Raw genomic sequence first — 23,653 nt, 5'->3', positions numbered from 1 at the left:
CTTTAGTTGACAACGGACAAAGCAGTTAGCAGATTTGTTCGTTCGTTCGTTCTTTCTGACCAAACTAAGATATACTTTAAGCATTACTGTGACTGACTCTGTGTAGTGGTGTAATCGATGTAAACATGATCCGCTTGAAATGTGCTATTCTTCATGCTGAACTGGTGGCCTCTACGTTAAACCTCTGTATTGCTTATTAGCTACATCAGCCTCACAGGGAACTGAAGAAGTGACCTTCACACACTGGAAAAGAGATAAATAAGTCTTGTTTTGCAAGTAGGTCATGAAGCAGAGTGAGGTTTTTCTCTCCGTCTCTATCAGACACAAGTAGGCGGCTAAACAGGAAGTGATCATGTGGTTTCCTCCCTGCACAAAAACACCATGCACCACTACCAAGCAGTTACCTCACACCTAGTTCTGAACTGCTTCTGTTTACAGATTACAGACTTTAATTTGTGGAGAGGAGGATCAATAATCCATTTAAAAAATACATTCACACAAAAACCGAACAAATTATGCAATAAATGTAATTATTTCCCTGATGTCGAGATCCCTGATCTATTTTTATGTATTACTTATTGTTTTTGGTGGGTTTGGACATGCTTTTAATTGAATTGTTCTTCATTTGTATAAAGGTTCAAATAGAAAATAATCCAGTCAGATGATAAACTCATATAGTTACCAGTCACCTGATCTGCCCTTTTTAATTTTACACGGGTTGTGTGATCAGTGTAAGTGGAATAGAGAAGTGAATTGAAGATGCTGGAGCTGCAGCGAGGGTTCCTGTGGTTCCTGAGGGTCTCATTATGTTCCTGTCTCACATGAGCTTCACCTTCGCCAGCTGGACTCATTCAATTAGCCCGCGTGCAGAAAGGATGAATAATAGATGAACATTATTTTTCCCCTCTCTGCTACACTTCTGCTTTCATGTGTGCGCGCGTGTGTGTGGTGTGTGTGTGTGTGTGTGTAACTCTGCCTCCTACCAGTGTACCAACCGAACCTTATTTGTCATCACACCCTGAATTAATTCTGCTGACCCGTACAAATTTCACTCACCGTGTTCTAAACAATTAGATGATGTCCCTACATGCTCCGCCCATATGCTGTCGCCAGTGTTTGTTTACTGCTTATGATCACAATAATGCTAACCGCTACGCACACACACGCGCGCACACACACGGACACGCGCACACACAAGGACATGCACATAAATACACAAACTCTCTGTGCTATAGTGCTATTTTTGACAATGGTCTCATTCTCGACTTACTAAACACATTTATCTTCATCTGATGTAAAATAAATGTGGAAATTAGGTGGTGGCTGCCTTCATTTATCCCAGTTTATAATTCTGGCCATGAACTTGATCCAGCTGTCTGGGAATTGGCTCAGATCTGTCTAAGAAATCTCAAGAAACCAGATTGATACCAGAAAAGGCATTTTGTCTGTGACCATGCTCAGACCTGGCTCAGACCTTTTTCCAGTGACATGGTTAGGAACTAGCTTGCATCTAATTTGGATCTTTTCATGTTTATGACCTAACTAAGAACTGACTAGGCCCTAGTTGAGATCTTGCTAACACCAGACTAAGAGCTAGCTGAGACTTGGCATTTGGGAGGAGGCCACCTGTGTAGGCTTCGGTTTTGCTTTGCCTGTGTTCCTGATGTAAACCCTTTTCTCTCTTTGCCTTAGCACCCCTTTGTGACCTCTGTGAAAACAAATCGTCCTCTGATGGAGCTTGTGGCTGAAGCTAAAGCAGAAGTAATGGAGGAGCTGGAAGAGGACAGCAACGAGGAAGCGGACGAGGACGAGAATCCCGAAATCACAGCTGTGAGTACTTCTGTCTTCCAGTTTCATTTTACTCGTACAGATTCAGCTTCTGTTCCACATTCACCATCAGAGAGTGCAGAATTCCCAAAGCAAGAGCACTGACTTGTTACTTTGGCCTGAGACCAAACAAGTGAGGATCAGAGGTCTGTGTTCCAAATTTACTCCCAGGAGGTAAAATGATTGTATTTAATGCCTGAAGGGAATCTGGATCATGAATTGTGGATCTCTGATATTCAAGTGTGAATTTTGTCAGCAATGTCGGCATAATAAAAATCAGAGATCTCTCAGACTTACAGACTCATAAGTTCTGATTACAAGGCAGGTCAAACAACAAAAAAGAGTGAAGAAGAAGAAGAGTAAAAAACAAGTTATAAAAACAAGAATGTTGTTTTTGATGATGTATATGAAAATAAATAAATGCCTACACGCTACAGAGTACTCTCTCTCTCTCTCCCTCTCTCTCTCTCTCTCTCTCTCTCTCTCTCTTATTGTATAAAACTTCCTTTAACCTGTTCTGGATGAATTGGTGTATGGCTCGTCCCACCCAACTCTGTATAAAGTGCTATTTTGAATCTGGCTGGCATTTCACTCAGGGATAACCTTGACTTAAAAAAAGACACACAATAACACAATGCCAATTCTCTCCCTAACAGAGTGATGATTAAACTCACTGAACATCATACAATCTATTTACATCTCTGTTTTATAGGTTAATGCAGAGTATCTGAAAGTTAAAGCAGAAAGCAGTGGGAATATATTGAGCATTCTGTAGGGTTTTATTAATGAATGCAATATTAAGTGTATCCACTTTACTCCTATTGGTGCTGAATTTTTCAGATCGTCTACGTTTGATCTCTGTTAAGAGAGATCCTGATACGGCGGTGTGTTTTTGAACACACAAACAAAACTGATACGTGAGAGGGACAAAAATGTATCTTGAACCCGCATTGAAGCAAACGAACATGCTTAAAAAATATCATATTCGGTTGTTTACATGCTTGTGTGTGTGTGTGTGTGTGTGTGTGTGTGTGTGTGTGTGTGTGTGTGTGTGTGTGTGTGTGTGGATAAGAATCATCTCTTTGATCTAGAGATTTAGACAGGTGTTGAGGGAAGACGTGGGTGTTTAGGTTTCGGTGAGATGTTTAGCATTCCAAGTAAAATTCGCTAATGACATTAATTACTTTTTAAAATGAATATATTAAAACGTTTATTAGTGAACATGCTTTTGTTTAAATAGTTTCTCTTGTGCCTTTATTCTCCCACTGACCAGTGATTCTCATTTTGCGCATAAATTAAAGTTTCAGAACGAGGACGTTTTACTTCTAAATTAAGTTGGTATTTAATTAATTTTAAAGACCTTATCATAGCTGAAATACTTTCTTTTCTTCCTCCAGCCTCCGGGGAAAGATCCCTCAGAAACGAGTCAGACTAGTTTAGAAGGTGACCACATGCCTCTCCCAGAGAGCCCCACCGACTCCGAGCGGCTGAAGCTGGAGAAAAAGCTCTCCGATGAAGACCGGGACAAACCCTCCAGCTCAGATTCGGGGATTGAGGATGGAAAAAGCACGCCAACATCGGAGGAAGAAGGTAAAGGGGCAGATTCTCTGGAATACGAGTGCGAGTCACCGTCGTCGCAGCTACCTGTCCTCAAAACGTCAGATCCAGAAGAGCATGAGGTGCGAGAGGGCAGAGACGATAACGAGAGAGAGACGTCAAGCCTCCCCCTGGTGGTGCGGAGTGGAAGTGGGCATGATAAACGTGAACTGGATGTGGACATTCTGCCACGTGCTACCGGGGGAATAAACAAACGGTGCTCTGACGCAGGGAGTCATGCCTCTGAGAGTCTCGACATCAGCCTGAGCTCAAACGGGACTAGAGACAGCATCGTTTCTGGTGCACAGGTAAGTGTCTGTGGCTGTGTTTATATACACTATGTTTTGTAGTTTTATATGATCAGTCGTCACTTTTGGGAAAATGATTGGAAGTTCTTTAATTATCACCTTGTACTTGTCTTGAGTGGTGTAAGTCTATATACACTTTAGGGGGCGTGTCTTGCTCTTCAGGTGCAGTTTATTACAAGTCATGATATTTTGGTTGTTTTTTGCGGTGTGTCTTCAGGGTGGAGTGGGTGGAGAAGAGTGACAGGAGTGATCTGTGATGGTAGGGTATCTGCAAAAATGAAAGGGAAAGTTTATAGGGCTGTGGTGAGACCTGCAATGTTGTATGGATTAGAGACAGTGGCGTTGAGTAAAAGACAGGAGGTGGAGCTGGAGGTAGCAGAGCTGAAGATGTTGAGATGTTCGTTGGGAGTGACGACGATGGACAGGATTAGAAGTGAGTTTATTAGTGGGACAGTGCATGTAGGATGTTTTGGTGACAAGGTGAGGGAGGCGAGATTGAGATGGTTTGGACATGTGCAGAGGAGGGACATGAATTATATTGGTAGGAGAATGCTGAGGATGGAGCCACCAGGTAGGAGGAAAAGAGGAAGGCCAAGGAGGAGGTTTATGGATGTGGTGAGGGAAGACATGCAGGTAGTTGGTGTGAAAGAGGCAGATGTAGAGGACAGGGGGGTATGGAGACAGAGGATCCGCTGTGGCGACCCCTAATGGGAGCAGCCGAAAGAAAAAGAAGTCGTCTTCATGCACAATTTTTCTACAGGGAAAAACTGGGTAAAGTTGGAAGTGGGTGTAGTGTTTGTGTGAATTTTTGGGGGAATGGTTAATCAGAGTTACTCAGAATTCCTGTTTTAAAAAGTATATCAATAATACAGAATTCCTATACTCAAGTTGTTTAATGTAAACGTTCTTATGTGCATTAACATAACTATAATTGAATTGAAAATTGTGTTTTAAATTGTGTAAAAGTTTGTTTTTACCTCAGACTTAATAATAACACTGAGGAGGAGGTATAGCAGGGGTGGAGTGTTGGAATTTTGGAGTAGTGGGTGGAGGTATAGGTCCAGCAATACAGTAGAGCTACTGAGGCAAGGTGTTTGCTCTGAAAATGACCGAACAGAAGAGTGTGTGTGTGTGTGTGTGTGTGTGTGTGTGTGTGTGTGTGCACTACACTGCATTGGCTTGCCTCACTGAATCGAGGAATTTCCTTCCTCAGCTCAAATTATATGTTAGTTAGATTTACATTTATTGTTCACTAAAATGAGTTAGTTCCCTTGCGTTATAGCAGCTATAAACACTTGTTCCCTTTCCAGTCCTCATTCCCTCTTAAAAAGTTTATTTAAAAAAAAGCAGAAACCGTGAAACTGCAAAAAAAATTGAAACTTACTGATGCTGACACTGGAGACTCCTTCCGTACATGTTGCATCCACGTACTGTAAGAAAACTTTACCACATCTACGGTCAGAGCCTCTGTAATAGAAAATGAATCAACACTCAGAATTTAGAGCTGTAATGTAACTAAAATGGATTGAGATGTGTGGAGCTCTCTCTCTCTCTCTCTCTGTTTATCTGTCTGTCTTTCCATCCTTGTCACCTCAGTGATGGAAGCTACGAGTCTGTAGAAGCAGCTGAATAAACACAACACGTTTCTGTTTAAGTAAAGCCACTGTAAACAAACTAAGAGAGAGACAGAAAGAAAACCAGATAGAAAGAGAGACAGAAAGAGAATAGAAGAGATTAGGGATTTTACAGAGAATAAATCCTTCTGTGGAATATGCCAATAAAAAGAGAAAAAAGAACAAAGTGTGTGTGTTTGTGTGTGAACATTTGTTTGTGGAGACAATACTGACTCCAAATATCTATACAGTAAGTGAAAAGAATGCAAGACAATAATAGAGCAAAGCTGATTGTGTGTGTGTGTGTGTGTGTGTGTGTGTGTGTGTGTGTGTGTGTGTGTGTGTGTGTGTGTGTGTGTGTATTATGCAGTTCTCCTGATGCGCTCATTACTGAAGAATACTCTGGAAAGTATGAGTGTATTCCCAGTGAACTGCACAGTTTAATGAATAGAGTTTCAGTCCAGAAACACACACACACACGCAATAACAATGAACACACACAGAAGGCACAGGCTTTAGCACAATAAGGCATTTGGGAGAAATGAATTGGGAACAAAAAAAGCAAAAGACAGAGATAGACATGAGAGACAGAGTGAGAGAGAAGGTCAGAGTTAGCTGGCATGAGAAACTCTCAGCAGACTGTGAGAGACTGAGACAAGATGTCTTAAGAGAGGTGTGTGTGTGTGTGTGCATATTGTTTAGTTAGATCGACACTTAATAAACATGTAACAAAAGTCACCTACTGGTGTTACAACCCCACATTTAGGGGAGAAGACCCAAACATCCAAATGGATTCAGTCTGAATACAGAAATCACCATGGCCAAGAACTTTCCTAATACATAATGTAGAACCGTGGATAAAAAAAGCTGTTTCTCTGCTTATTTGTGCTGTATTATAATTGTCTGTGTGTCTGCGTGTGTTTCTGCAGGAATCTCGCTTATTCAGACGCACACTAAAACGCACCCGTAAGTTTGTGGTGGACGGCGTGGAGTTGAGCGTCACCACGTCCAAGATCATCGGAGAGGATGAGAAGAAGGATGAGGAGATGAGATTCCTCAGGTGTGTATATGTGCACACACACACATTTTTAGGGGTTACTCAGAATCTCCAGTGATTCTGGAGCAAATTATTGTATAATAATCTACACACACCCACACCTTTTATTTCTTATGATTTCCTCTCCTCCTTTCTTCTATTTTGTTCACTTCTGTTGTTTTGTTCTTCTCTTTTATGCATGTTTGCATTCTCCCAATGTTTTATTCTTCAGTACTCTCTCTGTTTCTTTTTTCGTGTTTTTACTCTTATCACCTTGTTTTTTTCTATTTTCTTCCTTTTCTCGTTTTGTATCTTTACTTCTGTCTCTACACTCTTCCCTTTCCTTTGTTTTTTCTTTCCTTTTTATCTTCTTCTTTGTTTACCCCCACTTCCTCTCCCCTACTTGCATCTTTACAACTTACTTCTTTCCTTTTATCTTCCCTCCTTTTCTTTTCCCCTCTTTCTTCGTCTCTTTTCTCTTCTCCTCTCTGCTAACTCTGAGAGCTCTCAGGGTGAATAATCTATTTTCAGAGTCCTGTTTGACTTCATGTCCTTTCACTGAGACACATTAATGCACAGGGAGTGTGTGTGTGTGTGTGTGTGTGTGTGTGTATAAACAAATGTGTCCTAATGGAATGAAATGCAGAAAGACTGTAGGGTTGAACTACATAACAGTGTTCACCCTGCGCTTAATACTTCTCCTTATGTCATGGATATGAGCTCTTATTTGCCTATTATAAGGTGGGATGGGTTTCATTTCTGCACCAAAACTCCCTCATGTGTCCTGAGAACTCTCTACACATCTACATTGTAGTAGATGTGAAAAAGAAACATTATGATGTTAACTGCAAAAATATGTCGAAACCTGTTTTTTTTTTAAAAATGAAAAGGGATGACTGTATTAAATAGATCACACGTAATAATTCATATCTCTACTTAACATCAAAGGCTTTTTTCTAACAAATACATGTTAATCATTTTGCCACAAATTTAGAATAAGAAGTGTAATATTTAACACCCTTACTAATAAATGTTAAATATCATTAAAAATAAAAGCAAGTTTTTATTCACTGAAATCATTTTTTTAAACAATTGTGTTAAAAGCACTAAAACTGAATGATTTATAAAATCAAAACGTTTTTAACACAGGAGACTGAGAATTAATAAATAAAAAAAAAAATAAATGCAAATGTCATTTAGAACTCACACACACACACACACACACACACACACACACACACACACACACAAAATAGCATTTTTTATATTCTTATTGCTAATTTTCCTGCTGAAAGAATTTGTTTCTGATTAAAAACGTTTGTTTTAGTCAGTCATATAGACATTACTGCCATCTAGTGGCGACACTGCCATAACCTTTTCACTTTCCGTTTTTTTATTTTTAAATCATTTTTTTGTTTTTACCTTTTCTGTTCCCTATTTTTCTCTTTTTGTGTTCTTTTTCATCTTCTCTTTTTGTTTCTCACCACTTCTTTGATGCTTGTCGCAATATTTGTTACAGTGTGTGCTTCTCACACATTGTTTCAAACCAACTTGCATCATTTTCTCATCGTATATAGATTTTCTTCTTTTCTCCTCTTTTTCTCTTTTCACTTCCACTCTCTTCTTTCCCTTTTCTTCTCTATTCCTCTCATACTTTCTCTCCCCTCTTCTCTTTTTTCCATGTTCCCTTTTTTCCCTGCTCTGTTTATTTATGTTTACTTTTCTGCTCTGTGTATTATTTTTATCTTCTCCTCTGCACTCTTTGTGGGAATCAGTTTATTCTCCTGAACTGTTTCAGGCATTTCAGTGTGGAATGAGTGAATCATTAGTGATGATTCAGAGGATAGAGCAATGATGTAGTGTGGTGTGTGTGTGTGTAGGCGACAGGAGCTGAGAGAGCTACGTCTACTCCAGAAAGAGCAACAGCGTGCTCTGTCTACCCTCAATGCCAAATTGGAGACTCAGAGAGAGATTATGCAGAGACGCGTCGACCAGGAGCTGAATGTGAGAAACCACACACACACACACACACACACACACACACACACACACTCCTAGCATTTTATTAGAAACATCTGTACCAAACAAACACAATACAGCAGGTTGTACTGGTGTTCCTAATTAAAGCACTCAAAGCAGAGGCTGTGTAACATCAAGTCTGATCCCTGACACAGTTACATTCAGATAGAATAGAACTTTTATTTATTCATATTAATGATTAATAAACACACTATAAGGTATCAAGAAAGGATTTAGATCTGAGGAAGTTAAAGGCAGGTAGGTAAGTAAGAGAAGAGAAGAGAGAAACAATCTATAAACATGATGGACTGAAAGAAAGAAATGACAGCAGACATAAAATATTGAAAGAAAGGATAAGACTAGTGTGAACAGAAATGTTAAATAGGTGATGTGGATATCATGTGTGTGTGTGTGTGTGTGTGTGTGTGTGATGATCTGCTATTACAGACCAAGAAGAAGTACTACGACACAGAGCTGGAGAACCTGGAGAAGCAGCAGAAGCAGATGATTGAGAGGATGGAGCTGGAGCACGCCGTGGGTCTACGAGATGAGACGAAACGGATCCGGATTGAACAGGAGCGAGCTCTGCACCGGTTCCAGGATCAGATGAAACAGCGCAAGAAAGAGGTGAGACGTCAAAGCGGAAAGCGAGAAGAACAAACATAACACTCTGTTAGAACCTAGTTTGAGTCTGAAGCCCACTATTGTGAATTATAATGATTGGGGGTGAAGCTGGTGAACAATAAAGGTGAAAAATGACCAAACTAACCAGTGATGATGCTCTGACCTTGTGTGTGATGATCTGAAATGTGTGTGTTCCAGGTGAAACACGAAATCGAGAAGTTGCCCAGGAAGGACAGAAAGGACAGTTTAAAGATCCGCATGAACGAGTTCCAGCTGATAAAAGCCTCTGAGGTGAGAAAAAACAAGAAAGTAAATAAAATGAAGAGGAAAGAAAAGAAGGAATAAACAAGAAAAAAAAGGAATGGCAAGAAAATGTAAAGAAAGAATAAAATTAAAAAGAGTATAATAGAATGAATTCTTTATAAATCATTAAATGTGATTTAACCTTCTGACCAATCACAGCACAGAACACCACCACTCACTCTGTATATTTGTGTGTGTGTGTGTGTGTGTGTGTGTGTGTGTGTGTGTGTGTGTGTGTGTGTGTGTGTGTGTGTGTGTGGGCGTGGGTTACAGGAGGATCAGTTCAAAGCAGATCAGTGTCATTATCTGGACTCGACTTTAAAAAGCATCATCACGAAGAACAAGATGGAGATCGCCGATACAGAGCGCCGATGTCTGGAAAAGAAACAACACCTGATCAGAGGTGTGCAACACACACACACCCATGCGCACGCACACACACACACACACACACACACACACACACACACACACACACACACACACAGAAAATACTTTTTAAAGTAAAATAATAAAAAGATCAAAGTCAAAATTAATTAAAAAAAAAAAAAGAGTAAGTGAAATAAACAGAAGAAACAGCAGAAAGAAGAAAGTCCCTAACAACAGTGGGAAGATTCTCCCCCCCCAGTTGTGTACAGATGTTTAATAAAACAGTTTTTTTTGTTGTGTGATGTTTAGATAAGGAAGGAGCGATCTGGGCACTGGAAGAGAAAAACATGCATGAGAGATGGCAACTCCTCAAACAGCAGCTGAAGGATCAGTACTTCCTGCAGAGACACCAACTACTGAAAAAACACGAGAAGGTCTTTACTTTACACTCATACAGCTGCTTTAACTATATAGTTTACACCACAGCTGGATTGTGATTGGTCAGAAGGTGTGATTAATTCTCTGCACCAGGGGCAGTAGTGCAGATATTATTCAGATGCGTATCTTTTCTATAGTAAGTGTTAAAAATAAACAAAAGAGACTGGTGAGGGATCAAATATTTAGAGCTGCTTTCATTCGAGAACATGATCATGAACGGTAAATGTAACCTTTAATTGGATAAAAAGTCACATGATTCTTTAATAAATGTGAACCTTTAATTGTTGTTGGTGAATTGTTTAATTAATCAATTTCATGTTGCTAAATTTGGTGTGTGTGTGTGTTTATAGGAACAAGAGCATATGAACTGTTATAACATGCGTATGATCGAGCTACTTAAAGTGAGACAGCAGCAGGAGAGGAACAGAATGCCGAAGATCCAGCGCACCGAAGGAAAAACTCGCATGGCCATGTTTAAGAAGAGTCTGCGCATCAATTCCACCGGCAGTGCCGCAGATGATCGTGAGAAGATCAAACAGGTCAGTGTCACATCACATCAGACCAAATCCCAATATAGAGCTCTTTATATTTTGGGCAGCTTTGTCCATGAATGTGACAGTGGTGTGTGTGTGTGTGTGTGTGTGTGTGTGTTTGTAGTTTGCCAGGCAGGAGGAGAAGAGGCAGAAGGCAGAACGGCTGCACCAGCAGCAAAAACACGAGAACCAGATGAGAGAAATGATGGGACAGTGTGACAGCAACCTCCGAGAACTACAACAACTACAGGTGTGTACAGGAATCTGTCTGTCTGTCTGTCTGTCTGTCTGTCTGTCTTTCACTCGTTTAAATTCAGGCAGAAACGTTCATACTGGATTCATCGTAGTGTTGTTGCAGCCAGTTATCAGTCATATATTCATCACTTCTGCTGAACGTCTGTTTTTAGAATGAGAAATGTCACATGCTGGTAGAGAACGAGACTCAGAGGCTGAAATCGCTGGATGAGCGTCACAACCAGATGCTGAAGGACTGGAGAGCACAGCTGCAACCCCGCAAGAAGGTTCTGGGTTTAATCTCTGCTACATCATTTGTTTTTTCTGACATGGCACACAAACAGGTCTTCAGCAGCAGATATTAGGAGAATAAATTGTTATAAATAACCTTTTAATTTAATGCTACAGTACGTTTGTCTTATTAAACTACTGTGAGTTTTAGATTATTAACATACAGTGGAAATCAGTTCAGTTTCTATTAGAATTATTATAAATTATTATTATTGTTTGTTATTGGGGCCAAGCAGCACAGGGGAGACTGTGGAGCCCCAAAAACACCATGTTTATATAATGCAGTCAGTGTGGTATATCTTTTTATATCACAGTTTCTTTCTTTCTGATTCGTTTGGGTCATGTTCAGCGTGCATGCTGATTTCCACCATCTTGAATTTGCTGCTGTTTAGAAAGTTTTCCAAACCTACACTCATGATCCAAATTAGAGCCCAGATTTTTTACAAAAAAATGCTTGGCCCCCTTATTTTTACTTTTCTGCAGTTATATTTATTATATTGTTATTTTTATACATTTTAGTTAGTATAACGTGTTTGTATTAATCTGCTAACGTTGTCGTGGTCAGGCTCTGGAGGACGAACTGAACCAGAAGAAACGTGAACAGGAGAATTTCTTCCGGATGAGCGAGGAATCAGAGTGTGTGAACCCCAGCTCTCCCAACAGATACACCAAATTCCTGCCGTACACAGACTCCTCGACCACTTAGGACTTCACTGACCGGTTATAACCAACCAATGATGAGCCTTGTGCTTTTCTGTAGCTCCACCCACTAGTCCAGGTAGATCATTAGTTCTACAGGATTCGCCACACTCATCGTTAGCATGTGGTGTTATGAAAAAACTGAATTGTTTTATTTTTTATTAAAAGTAAAAATCCCTGTGATGGGCCTTAAACTGAAAATTAATATAAAGAGTCAGAGATATGAATACTTTTATTTTATAAATCGTTTTTTTTTTTTATTTTACAAATCATTTTTTTCTGAATGGAACGGGTGAAAAATAAATACATTTAAAAGCAAAATCCTTTAATAAAAAAGCCACTTTCACTGTATTTTCATTATTATTATTATTATTATTATTATTATTATTATTTTTGGTCAGTATATTTTATTTATCAGCTTATCTTTCAAAATAACAAATCCTCTAAAAATATTTAGTATTGCCAAATAAAATGTACAGGGAAAAAAAAAAAAGACACAGCGTATTTTTTTCCTATTCTTTTCCTTTAAACAATTTATTCCATAAATATAAAAAGCAAATATACACTTTAATGTTCTCAGATGTTTAGTTTTCATTGATGGCGAGTTCATTGGTACTTTTTCTTTTGTCCGTTTGTATTTACGCACTGTTATTTTCTTCAACATGCGAGTCACAGAGATACTGTAAAGCGCAACACTGGCTCAAAACAAATACATATAGAAAGCGAAATTAACAAAAAAAATCAAAAATGTAATGAAGAAAATTACTTAATAGGATTGTCGCTATTTGTGATAGAAACCTTTTTAAAAACAAATAAATAAAAGGTTAAAATTACACATCTAAATTAAAATCCCCCTCAATTAAATCAAAAATATATTTTGAAGGTTCTAATCCAAATGCAATAAATTAATACATTTTATCATTAATATTTTCACTGACACTTCAAGTGCAATAAGTGCTGATGCAATATTCTATACCAATTATCGTTTTAATTAGTATGATATATTGTATATTATTGTATTGCACATTCAGCTCGGCCCTGCGATATCATTGCAACCCTAAAGGTCATGTAAGTCACTGTATTACACTTTATTTACTGTCTAACTGCACTGTTTGTTCTTCCTCCTGTTTTTGTTTTGGGATTTTTTTTGATGCTATTTTAATTTTAACCAAAAGGGTATAAAAGTGTTTGTGTGTGAACGAAACCCTCAATGTACAGGAATCTAATAAAGTCCACTTTATTATTTATTTATTCCCTTCATGTAGTGATTTATTTACAGAGTTTACACAGATTGGATTTGCAAATGTTTATTGAGGTTTTATTAAAACAAGAAATTGCACGTGACATGGGGGGGGGTGTTACAGACGAGTACAGGTTACAGAAACGTTTGCGTTCAGCAAAAATCACACCCAGATTTTTATCACCCTGTGAAAGTTTTCTTTCTTTCTTTCTTTTCTTTTTTCTCCAAAGCTCTCACACACTTGCAGTATTTCCACCCGGGTGCAGTTTAAAAGGCCACCACTCTCCACGTGTGAGATCACTCCACTGTTTATCTTCTGGGAAAATTAGTGTTACAGCAATATAAAAACATCAACATCATTGATTAATACTGTTATTCTATACTGTGTGAATGTTAAAGGCGTGACTCTGAGCATCGACTCTTTTAAACCCTCACCTTTCTCACGTGAAAAACCAGCACAACAAAAATCGACACTTTCAAAGCAAAGTAACAAGATCTACAGAGGGAGAATAAACAATTACAACAAGTTATTAAAAAAAATGATACTTGAAACCAGTCAAGCATGCGCACGTTAAACACGTTAAACACTTAGGTGATGATAAAATACTGTGTAAGCACCAATGTCAGTAACGCAACACGGCTGAACAGAACCCAAGCAGTTTCATCGCAATCCTTCTCTTAATATTTAGCGAAAAAAAGCGCGTTCTAGTATTAGTTTAATGAAATCTTTGAACTTCACCTCTTTTTTAAAGTAATAATAATAATAATAATTAGGGATGCCAGCGGGTTTTCTGGATGCTGTGTGTGTTTGGCATTCGCTGATCGATACTGAAACTAGTAAACGATCGATCAGACTTTTGTTATAATTTGCTGTGTTTATACACGTTGTGGAAACAAAGCGTATGATTTTTGAGACACGTGTGCGCTGGTTTGGTTTCTATGGTAAAAGCAAACACAAACTGTGACTGAATTCAATAGTGAATTTATAGACATTTAGATTTGTTTAGTCAAAAACAATCGTCAGACTGTTACATTCCTAAGTTTTGTGGTTTTTGAGAGACAAACTCAGGAATGTGTTTCCTAACTTTACTGTGTGTGTGTGTGTGTGTGTGTGTGTGTGTGTTTTCTTCATTATCGATGTGTCCCCCTTTAAAAAACAAACAAAAAGATGTGCAAGTTGAAGTATTGCAACAAAATCGCTCAGGACGCAACTAGAAAACAAGCGAATATAGCAAAAATAAGAGGACTATAAAAACACTTTTTATAAAGGTTTTCTGCGTTGTCATAGAAACACACGGAAGCACAAGCCTTGTTCCTCCCCGGAAAAAGAACAAATGTTTACAGACCACCCGCTTTATAATCCGTGTCCGATTCCGATCGCCGACTTCTACATTCGAGACGTTTTAAAAGTATAGACGCTCGGAGAACTTTTAATATTGTTAATAATATAATAATATTGAGGCACAATAGATAGTGGAAAGGCTGCAGGAAGTCATTTATACGTAAACTGCTAGTCTGTTATAGCGCTAAAGATCAATATAAATATAAAAATAGTACGAGTTTAATTAGCATGCATAAAAAAGAAAAATAACACGGGATTAGAAATGCGGTACTCGCTTGTGTTCTTTTCTCTCAAAGATGTCAAAAATAAAAGACTTCCACCCCAAAGGTCCCTAAAAAAAAGGGACAGTAAAACGATGAAACGTCTGAACTCGCAACAGAATGGAATGTAACCAGACTTCGATCGTAAAGGTACCATAAATAACACGGACTAATTAAATATGGAGGGAAAACAACGGAGTGGAGCTCGGACAGGTACCTAGTGTTTCTTAGCTAAGTAATTGGAAGGGATCCAGCCCTCGGACATTAAACCATCGCTTATATTTTTGCAAAACCACCAACCCGTGCTGTTTCTCTCGAGAACCTCGAACACAGCACCTTCTTTGAACCCTGGAGTTTGCTCGTCTCCTTCGAAGGCTGCCACGGCTAAGAAAAGCTCTTCCTTCGACGGATCTTTGATCAGCGGAGGGAGTTTATCTCTCGGAGGCTGCGGTTTATCGCCTTTAACCAGCGGTTTGGGAGGAACCGGAACCTTGACTTTCGGGGATTCCTCCTTCTCCTTGTCTTTGAAAGCCGGAGCTGCGACTGCTTTTGGTTTAGGAGGCGGTGGTCGGGTTTGAGAAATGTGAGCAGGCTTGTTCTCCTGAATGTCCTTCAGAGGAGCTTTGATCTCTGTGGAAATTGGTTTGGTTTCAGGTTCTGGAGACTTTTTCGGGGGAGGAGGTCGTCTCGGGCCAGAGCTGGGCCTCTGAGGCGGTTCTCTAGGACCGGGTATTTGCGGTTTAGGGATTTCTACAGCTTCGTGACCGTTTTGTTGTTTGGGTGGAGATTTCGGTTCGCCGTTGTTGGAGGAAGTGCCATCCTGCTGGCTGGAGTCTGCATCGGGGAGTTTAGATGGTCGTAACTTGCTCCTCAGGTTTGTGATGTCGAGCTCGTTCTTGCTCGGCGGTTCCGGTTTTGCGGCTGGAGGAGGTTTGGGTTTAACGACGGGTTTTGGTTTGAGGAAAGGCGCAGGAGCAGCTGATTCCGCTTTTTCTTCTTGGTTCTCGGGTTTGGGTTTTGGTGGCTGCTTGGGCACCGGCTTCAGGTTGAATTTCTTCACCTCTTTGGCAGAAATCTTGTGGCCGCATTCCAACCCCATCTCATTCTTCAAGTGCAGCGGCTTGTTCTTCTCATCCTTCTTCGTTTCCAGAGACTTTTCCGATTTGAGCGGAGCAGGTTTGGGAGAAACCATGGGCATGATGACGCCAGGAGCCGGAGGTTTGGGAGGAAGCGGTTTGGAGACGTCAGATTTCAGTTTCTCCTCTAACTCCAGGCTTTTGTTGATGGACTCTCTCCTGGGTGGAAGGGCTGGTTTCTCCTCAGCAGGAGGTAAAGATGGAGCTGGAGGCAACATGCTGGAGAAAGGTGAGTTGTTCTTGACGGCGTTGGACTTCCAGTCTCTGAGTTTGGGACGAGTGGCGAAGTCGGCGGTGGAGGACGGCTCGTCAGGAAGAGGTTTGGACCAGTTATCTTCTGCGCTGTGGTTGTTAAGGGAACTGTCCTCCAGCTTTAGCTGAGCCATTTCTCCAGGCAGAGGAGCTAGAAAATTAGGTCTGGAAGCGTTGCTGGTCTTCTTATATTTATCCAGGAAGGTGACTGGAGCCCAACCTTCTTTATCTTCAATCTGAATGTACCACCATCCACTCGAGTTCTTCTCAATGACCTGGAAAAATCAGAAAACAATGATCAACATCCACGCTGGGGAAGAACCTGACTAATAATGTCAGCAGAGAGAGAGAAGAAGATAATTTCTTTAATTTAAAGAGATAAAAGAAAGAAGAAAAATGGTTCTGCTTGCAGTCACTGATATTTAGACAACCGAGAATGTATTTCTCTTCTTTTTTCTTTCTTGCTTTATTTGAAATAACAGAATGAATAAAGTTCTTGTTTCTCACCTCGACTTTAACTCCAGCCTGGAAACTGATTCCGTCTGGGATGGTGGTCTGAAAGTCTGCGATGGTGTAGTACTCCTCCTCTACCTGCGGGGGCACTGGCGGCTTGGGCAGGTTCGTGCCACGGGGCTACAGAACAGACCGGAATCAGACACTCGAGCTTTACGACTAATCATCTGTTATTAATCAGATCTCTTTTATTAATCACATTTCTTCCTTCATCACAGGATCAAATCCATCTTTTTATTTGTATTATTTCTTGTTATACTGGTTATAAATATGAAATGTGATATGAGCGATTGTGGGTGGAGAAAAGCTGCAGAGTTTCTCACTATTGAAAGATCTCGGCGTGGAGGAGGTCGCTGACGCACATCTGCTTCTGCAGGAGAGAAAAAACAGTACAATTATTTACAGAAACATAGTGATGACAACATGATCATATAAAACAAATACATTCCTTTAATATACATTTCATTCTTTTATTAATAAATACTCAATTAAAAAATGACTACATGACCTGCTTTTTATTCTCATTATTTATTCATACAAAAATTATTAATTTTATTAAAAAATAAATACAATTTGATCTGATTTACTGTTTTATTGTAAATGTATTTTTTAAAGTGTTTATCATAGAAAAATACTTTTTTTCCTCCATAAAGTGAAAAAGTAAATATTAAATTTTGTTGAAATTTGATTTAACAGCTTATTAAAAGTATATTAGATTTATTTAATAGATGTGTAGAATAGATATGAATGATATGATATGGATGAGTTCTGTGATGAAGTGATGATACTTTTCTTGTCGTTAAACGGACTGAATCTTTCTCTCTGGTTCTCCTTGTTGCTTCCTTGTTGTTTACACGCGCCGTCTAAATCGTTAGCGCTCGAGTGCGACGACATTTTTTGGCTCGAAACGTCGGATTTTTTCAGATACGATGCCGGAGCCCATCCTTCCTTCCCCTGATACCTGCAGAGACGAGTGCAGATTATTCTTCAGAAATAAATCAATATTACTTTTAGATTTAATTATATAAGAAATAAAACTATGTAATTATTTAGATCAGATTTCTAACCTTTTAAAAATTAAACAGATGAAACATCCGGAAGCTTCAACATGAATAAATGAGTTTTTTGTACCTGATTTTCCACCAGCCTTCTAGATTTTTCTCGATCACCTCCACGGTCATCCCCTTCTCCAGATCCATTTCATCCTGATCGCGAGCAGAGTACGGATAAATCACCACGTGCTTCTCTTCTGGGGAGGAAAAAAAAGCACTTTCAGGAAGTTCAATTTGGAGAATCAGGTGACAAACAAACAAACCAACAAGTTCATGTTGGAGGCAGCAGGCATTCGGGTCAAACATCTGAAACGATCATCTCCATGATGAACAAAGTGTTGGTGAAGTTCAGCCTGCATTTACACCACTGTGCTCTGATTGGTCAGAAGCTCTGATAGACGTGCAACACTCGTTTCCATAGCAACAGGGCATTCAAAGGGATGTGAACATCTCACAGGCCAGATAATGGGTTCTATAAGGAGGTGTTTCTGCAGCACGAAGGGAAGGAGTCTCCAGTGCCAGTGTTTTGTATGTGGGGGTGGGGCAACAGCCATTTATAGCTGCTTGAACATGAGATAACCATTATAACAGATTATAACACGAGAATAACCATTAAATGTAACTGTAAATGGATAAAAATAACTTTGGTCATTGTTGATCATTTATTGTGCTGTAAAAGAAATAAAGCAAACATCTACATTTTCTTTACAAGGGAGAAAAAAAACAACTGAACTGAAACCATGCAGCATCACGGAGGAGCCGAGGATCTCAACATACACAAGCACGTCACGCTGAACCACGTTCGTGCATCATGCAGCCGAACGAGGGGAAAAAACACGATGATGATGATGATGATGATGAAGGAAAGGAGGAAGAGGAGGAGAAGAGACGGATTTTCTCTCCACCTTGCCTGAAACTGAGACCGAACAGATCGCCTAACGTGCGGCGCCGACCCGCGAGTCTCGGCAGTGACCAGAACCTCCGGCACACTCCAGCAGCGGGGGAACCAAACACACACACACACACACACACACACACACACAATAAAGCTGTACACTAAGCTGTGAAGTCACACTGAAGATAAAAACTTACTAATTGAACTAAAATCATCAGATGATTTTACACTTAAAGATTCACAATCTGGGCAAAAGTATTGGGACACCCGACTTTTCCAGCCATGCGTGGTTCTTCTCCAAACTGTTCCTAATAAGTCAAGAGGCACACAATTGTATGGAACGTCTCACTTAACATAGGAGACCCAAACCTGTATGGGTCCAGCATGATGTGCACAAATCCAGCTCCATGAAGATCTGCTATACCATGGGTTGGAACATATGGAAGATCTTCTGCTATGGAGCTCCAAACCTTTTGGGATGAATGTGAACACTGATTGCACCCCAGGGCTCCTCACCTTCTCACCTCCATCAGCACCTGACTTTACCAACATCCTTATAGCTGAATAAATCTTCATGAAATCTCCACAACATCTAGTGGAACATCTTCCCAGAAGAACGAGTGGAGCTCATTATAAGAGTGAATGGAGAATCTTTCTCTCTGGTTCTCCTTGTTGCTTCCTTGTTGTTTACACGCCGTCTAAATCGTTAGCGCTCGAGTGCGACGACATTTTTGGCTCGAAACGTCGGATTTTTTCAGATACGATGCCGGAGCCCATCCTTCCTTCCCCTGATACCTGCAGAGACGAGTGCAGATTATTCTTCAGAAATAAATCAATATTACTTTTAGATTTAATTATATAAGAAATAAAACTATGTAATTATTTAGATCAGATTTCTAACCTTTTAAAAATTAAACAGATGAAACATCCGGAAGCTTCAACATGAATAAATGAGTTTTTTGTACCTGATTTTCCACCAGCCTTCTAGATTTTTCTCGATCACCTCCACGGTCATCCCCTTCTCCAGATCCATTTCATCCTGATCGCGAGCAGAGTACGGATAAATCACCACGTGCTTCTCTTCTGGGGAGGAAAAAAAAGCACTTTCAGGAAGTTCAATTTGGAGAATCAGGTGACAAACAAACAAACCAACAAGTTCATGTTGGAGGCAGCAGGCATTCGGGTCAAACATCTGAAACGATCATCTCCATGATGAACAAAGTGTTGGTGAAGTTCAGCCTGCATTTACACCACTGTGCTCTGATTGGTCAGAAGCTCTGATAGACGTGCAACACTCGTTTCCATAGCAACAGGGCATTCAAAGGGATGTGAACATCTCACAGGCCAGATAATGGGTTCTATAAGGAGGTGTTTCTGCAGCACGAAGGGAAGGAGTCTCCAGTGCCAGTGTTTTGTATGTGGGGGTGGGGCAACAGCCATTTATAGCTGCTTGAACATGAGATAACCATTATAACAGATTATAACACGAGAATAACCATTAAATGTAACTGTAAATGGATAAAAATAACTTTGGTCATTGTTGATCATTTATTGTGCTGTAAAAGAAATAAAGCAAACATCTACATTTTCTTTACAAGGGAGAAAAACAACTGAACTGAAACCATGCAGCATCACGGAGGAGCCGAGGATCTCAACATACACAAGCACGTCACGCTGAACCACGTTCGTGCATCATGCAGCCGAACGAGGGGAAAAAACACGATGATGATGATGATGATGATGAAGGAAAGGAGGAAGAGGAGGAGAAGAGACGGATTTTCTCCACCTTGCCTGAAACTGAGACCGAACAGATCGCCTAACGTGCGGCGCCGACCATGAGTCTCGGCAGTGACCAGAACCTCCGGCACACTCCAGCAGCGGGGGAACCAAACACACACACACACACACACACACACACACACACACACAATAAAGCTGTACACTAAGCTGTGAAGTCACACTGAAGATAAAAACTTACTAATTGAACTAAAATCATCAGATGATTTTACACTTAAAGATTCACAATCTGGGCAAAAGTATTGGGACACCCGACTTTTCCAGCCATGCGTGGTTCTTCTCCAAACTGTTCCCAATAAGTCAAGAGGCACACAATTGTATGGAACGTCTCACTTAACATAGGAGACCCAAACCTGTATGGGTCCAGCATGATGTGCACAAATCCAGCTCCATGAAGATCTGCTATACCATGGGTTGGAACATATGGAAGATCTTCTGCTATGGAGCTCCAAACCTTTAGGGATGAATGTGAACACTGATTGCACCCCAGGGCTCCTCACCTTCTCACCTCCATCAGCACCTGACTTTACCAACATCCTTATAGCTGAATAAATCTTCATGAAATCTCCACAACATCTAGTGGAACATCTTCCCAGAAGAACGAGTGGAGCTCATTATAAGAGTGAATGGAGACTAAATGTGGAATGAGATGTTCAAAAAGAAGCACAAAGCAATCAGGTGTCCACAAACTTTTGCCTGTATATGAATTGTGATTATTGATCTTACAGGAGTTTCTGAAATGTTGCAGTGACAAAACAAGTGTCATGTTCAAAAACCGGATCAGTGACTACGTATCGTGAGTGAAATGTATCGTATCGGCCAAACCTTTACTTACTCTTTCTAATCTATACTACACACACACACACACACACACACACACACACACACACACACACACACACACACACACACACACGCTATTTCAATAGTACCTTCTTCTGTGTGAGTGAAATCATCAGGATCATCCTGAGCCTCCAGGCAGGTGGCAGGAACCCAACCCTGAGCATCCTCCGAACTCACAAACCACCAACCTGATACACACACACACACACACACACACACACACACAACACACACACACACACACAACACACAAAGCTTTTTAAAATATGCTTTCAAATAAAAGCGAGAAGATTTGGATGCTCGTTTCTTCACCTGACTCGTTCTTCTCGATGACCTCCACCACCTGGCCGACTTGGAGGCTGATCTCAGAGCTCTCCTGCTTCTCGTAGTCTGTGACAGCGACATACTGGTCCAGGAGCAGCGGGTCGGTGGCGCTCGAATCTCCTGCTGCCGGGAAACATGCAGATGTTAACGTGAACACGTCCGAGTTTCTCCTCAGCGCTAACGAGCCAAGCAGATAGAAGCTGCGGCGAACGGGGGATTAGACGTGTTAGACGTGAAAAAGAAAGTGTTGATGAAAAAAAAGAGACTGAAGGAAAGAAACCAAACACCGAAAACACCAACGCCAAACACCAACGTGAGCAAATCACCACCAGAATCATGTGATTACCCAAAAAATCCAAACCCCAGATTCACATAAAGCCCCAAAATCCGTCAACCTCAAAGACAGACAATTAAATGAGCTGTTTAGTGTTTTATAATTAAAAAGCACACACACACACACACACACACACACACACACACACACACACACACACGTCAGAGTGAAATAAACTATAAAACTCACTAATCACAATTTTATAGTAAAATACATCATAAGTTATTAATAGAAATTTTATAGAATATTATTGTAATTTTTTTAATCAGGAGCTTGTGTTTTATTCTGTAATCCAAGTTAAATGTATTAAATGAATTTGTGTTTGTTGACGAATTTAAACATATTTTGCACCCGAATTTGTTGCATCTGCAGTTACCGACATCTGTCACTAGAGGCGCTGTATCTACGCAAGAGAATACATGCCTTCTAAGTCTTATACACGCTAAATACACGTCTTTTACACGCCTAACACGTGCCCTTAACCATTTTATACAGTCTTTTAGACTTGCCGTTTCATCAGCAACCTTATTTCCTTATGTTTGAGGGTTTTTTTTTTTTTTTTTAATTATTAACATTTTCACCTTTATCATTTATTATTTCAATTTATTTTCTAAAAATATCTTTTTTACTTTCTGAATTTGGCATGTTTTCCCCAAATTTCTTTTTTCAATAAATTTTTATTTGAAATTAAAATTTTATTTCCAGGTTTTTGAGCTTTTTAGTTTGTGTGAGTGAGTGTATGCTAATGAGTGACGCGACTCCTTCACACACACTGCAGGAGAGTTCGACACCTGTCTGTCTCTGCACTGAGGATTATTATTAATAGTTGAGGTTTTAGCAGTTAAAACACCACACACACACACACACACACACACACACACACGGCCCCAGCAGCAGTGTTTTACTACCTCGCTTCAGAAAAGAAGTCGCTCTCTCCACAATGCCTGATAAAGAGGATAAAAAGGATGAGAGTCAGAGTGGGGGAGGTGGAGTCTGAGACAAAGGGGTGTGGTCATGGAAGATAAAGGGTGGAGTCAGTGAGATAAAGGAGTGGAGTAAGGGAGGGAAAGAGGGTGTGGAATCATGAAGAGAGAGAGGGATGGAGTCAGAGATGAAGGGATGGAGTCAGAGAGAGATAAAGGGGGTGGAGTCTGGGAGAGAAAGAGGTGTGGTCAGTGCTATAAAGGGGTGGAGTCTGAGATAAAGAGGGTGGAGAAAGCAGCAGATGTAAACAGAACTCGTGATAAAACTGATTGGTTTTCCGGAGAATTTAAACAGTGAACTTTTTGTCTGTATATAAACTGAGCTGAACTTCAGTTCATAAACTTTCTCAACTCCTGTCTTTTTTCTCCATCCTTCTCTCTCTTTCTCTCACTTCATTCTCTCCACCATGAACCCTGTAGATTAGGGAAACCATCTGCATGGTAAGGTTTCAGTGGAAACTCCACCACCAGCTTTTCTCCTCCTCTACTGATGAACATATTAATAAGAATTCACTCGTTTACTGAAAAATAAATGAAATAATGCATGAAAGGCTCTCACCTGATTTCTTCTTCCCCATGGGTTCACTGTCAAAATAGAGCGAGAGAGAGAGAGAGAGAGAGAGATAGATAGAGAGAGAGATAGAGAGAGAGAGAGAGAGAAGAGAGAGAGAGGATGGAGTCAGAGATGAAGGGATGGAGTCAGAGAGAGATAAAGGGGTGGAGTCTGGGAGAGAAAGAGGTGTGGTCAGTGCTATAAAGGGGTGGAGTCTGAGATAAAGAGGGTGGAGAAAG

General features: G+C 40.2%; 2 protein-coding genes across 4 annotated transcripts in view; one reads left to right on the top strand and one right to left on the bottom strand.

Annotated features, from left to right (window-relative positions):
- Positions 1-13,137, top strand: part of stk10 (serine/threonine kinase 10) — a 29,323-nt gene extending 16,186 nt beyond the window's left edge. For all 3 annotated transcript variants that reach the window (XM_046868720.1, XM_046868721.1, XM_046868722.1), the window contains 12 exons: positions 1,693-1,830; positions 3,225-3,731; positions 6,274-6,404; positions 8,261-8,384; positions 8,847-9,026; positions 9,222-9,314; positions 9,600-9,729; positions 10,005-10,129; positions 10,484-10,672; positions 10,791-10,916; positions 11,074-11,187; positions 11,757-13,137. In XM_046868720.1, the coding sequence (XP_046724676.1) occupies positions 1,693-1,830; positions 3,225-3,731; positions 6,274-6,404; positions 8,261-8,384; positions 8,847-9,026; positions 9,222-9,314; positions 9,600-9,729; positions 10,005-10,129; positions 10,484-10,672; positions 10,791-10,916; positions 11,074-11,187; positions 11,757-11,897 (1,998 nt within the window). In that variant the 3' untranslated portion in view covers positions 11,898-13,137. The remainder of the gene's footprint in view (positions 1-1,692; positions 1,831-3,224; positions 3,732-6,273; positions 6,405-8,260; positions 8,385-8,846; positions 9,027-9,221; positions 9,315-9,599; positions 9,730-10,004; positions 10,130-10,483; positions 10,673-10,790; positions 10,917-11,073; positions 11,188-11,756) is intronic.
- Positions 13,138-14,096: 959 nt separating this feature from the next.
- Positions 14,097-23,653, bottom strand: part of sh3pxd2b (SH3 and PX domains 2B) — a 27,378-nt gene continuing 17,821 nt past the window's right edge. The window contains exons 7-15 of the mRNA XM_046868723.1: positions 22,787-22,822; positions 21,533-21,664; positions 21,310-21,408; positions 18,591-18,674; positions 17,765-17,882; positions 17,422-17,594; positions 16,957-17,003; positions 16,628-16,753; positions 14,097-16,395 (exon numbers count right to left, since the gene is read on the bottom strand). Of these exons, the coding sequence (XP_046724679.1) occupies positions 14,950-16,395; positions 16,628-16,753; positions 16,957-17,003; positions 17,422-17,594; positions 17,765-17,882; positions 18,591-18,674; positions 21,310-21,408; positions 21,533-21,664; positions 22,787-22,822 (2,261 nt within the window). The 3' untranslated portion in view covers positions 14,097-14,949. The remainder of the gene's footprint in view (positions 16,396-16,627; positions 16,754-16,956; positions 17,004-17,421; positions 17,595-17,764; positions 17,883-18,590; positions 18,675-21,309; positions 21,409-21,532; positions 21,665-22,786; positions 22,823-23,653) is intronic.

Source organism: Silurus meridionalis, chromosome 15, assembly GCF_014805685.1.
Source record: "Silurus meridionalis isolate SWU-2019-XX chromosome 15, ASM1480568v1, whole genome shotgun sequence".
In the NCBI taxonomy this organism is placed as follows: Eukaryota; Metazoa; Chordata; class Actinopteri; order Siluriformes; family Siluridae; genus Silurus; species Silurus meridionalis.
The sequence above is the reverse complement of the archived record's forward strand: the minus strand, read 5'-3'. Positions and strand labels throughout refer to the sequence as shown.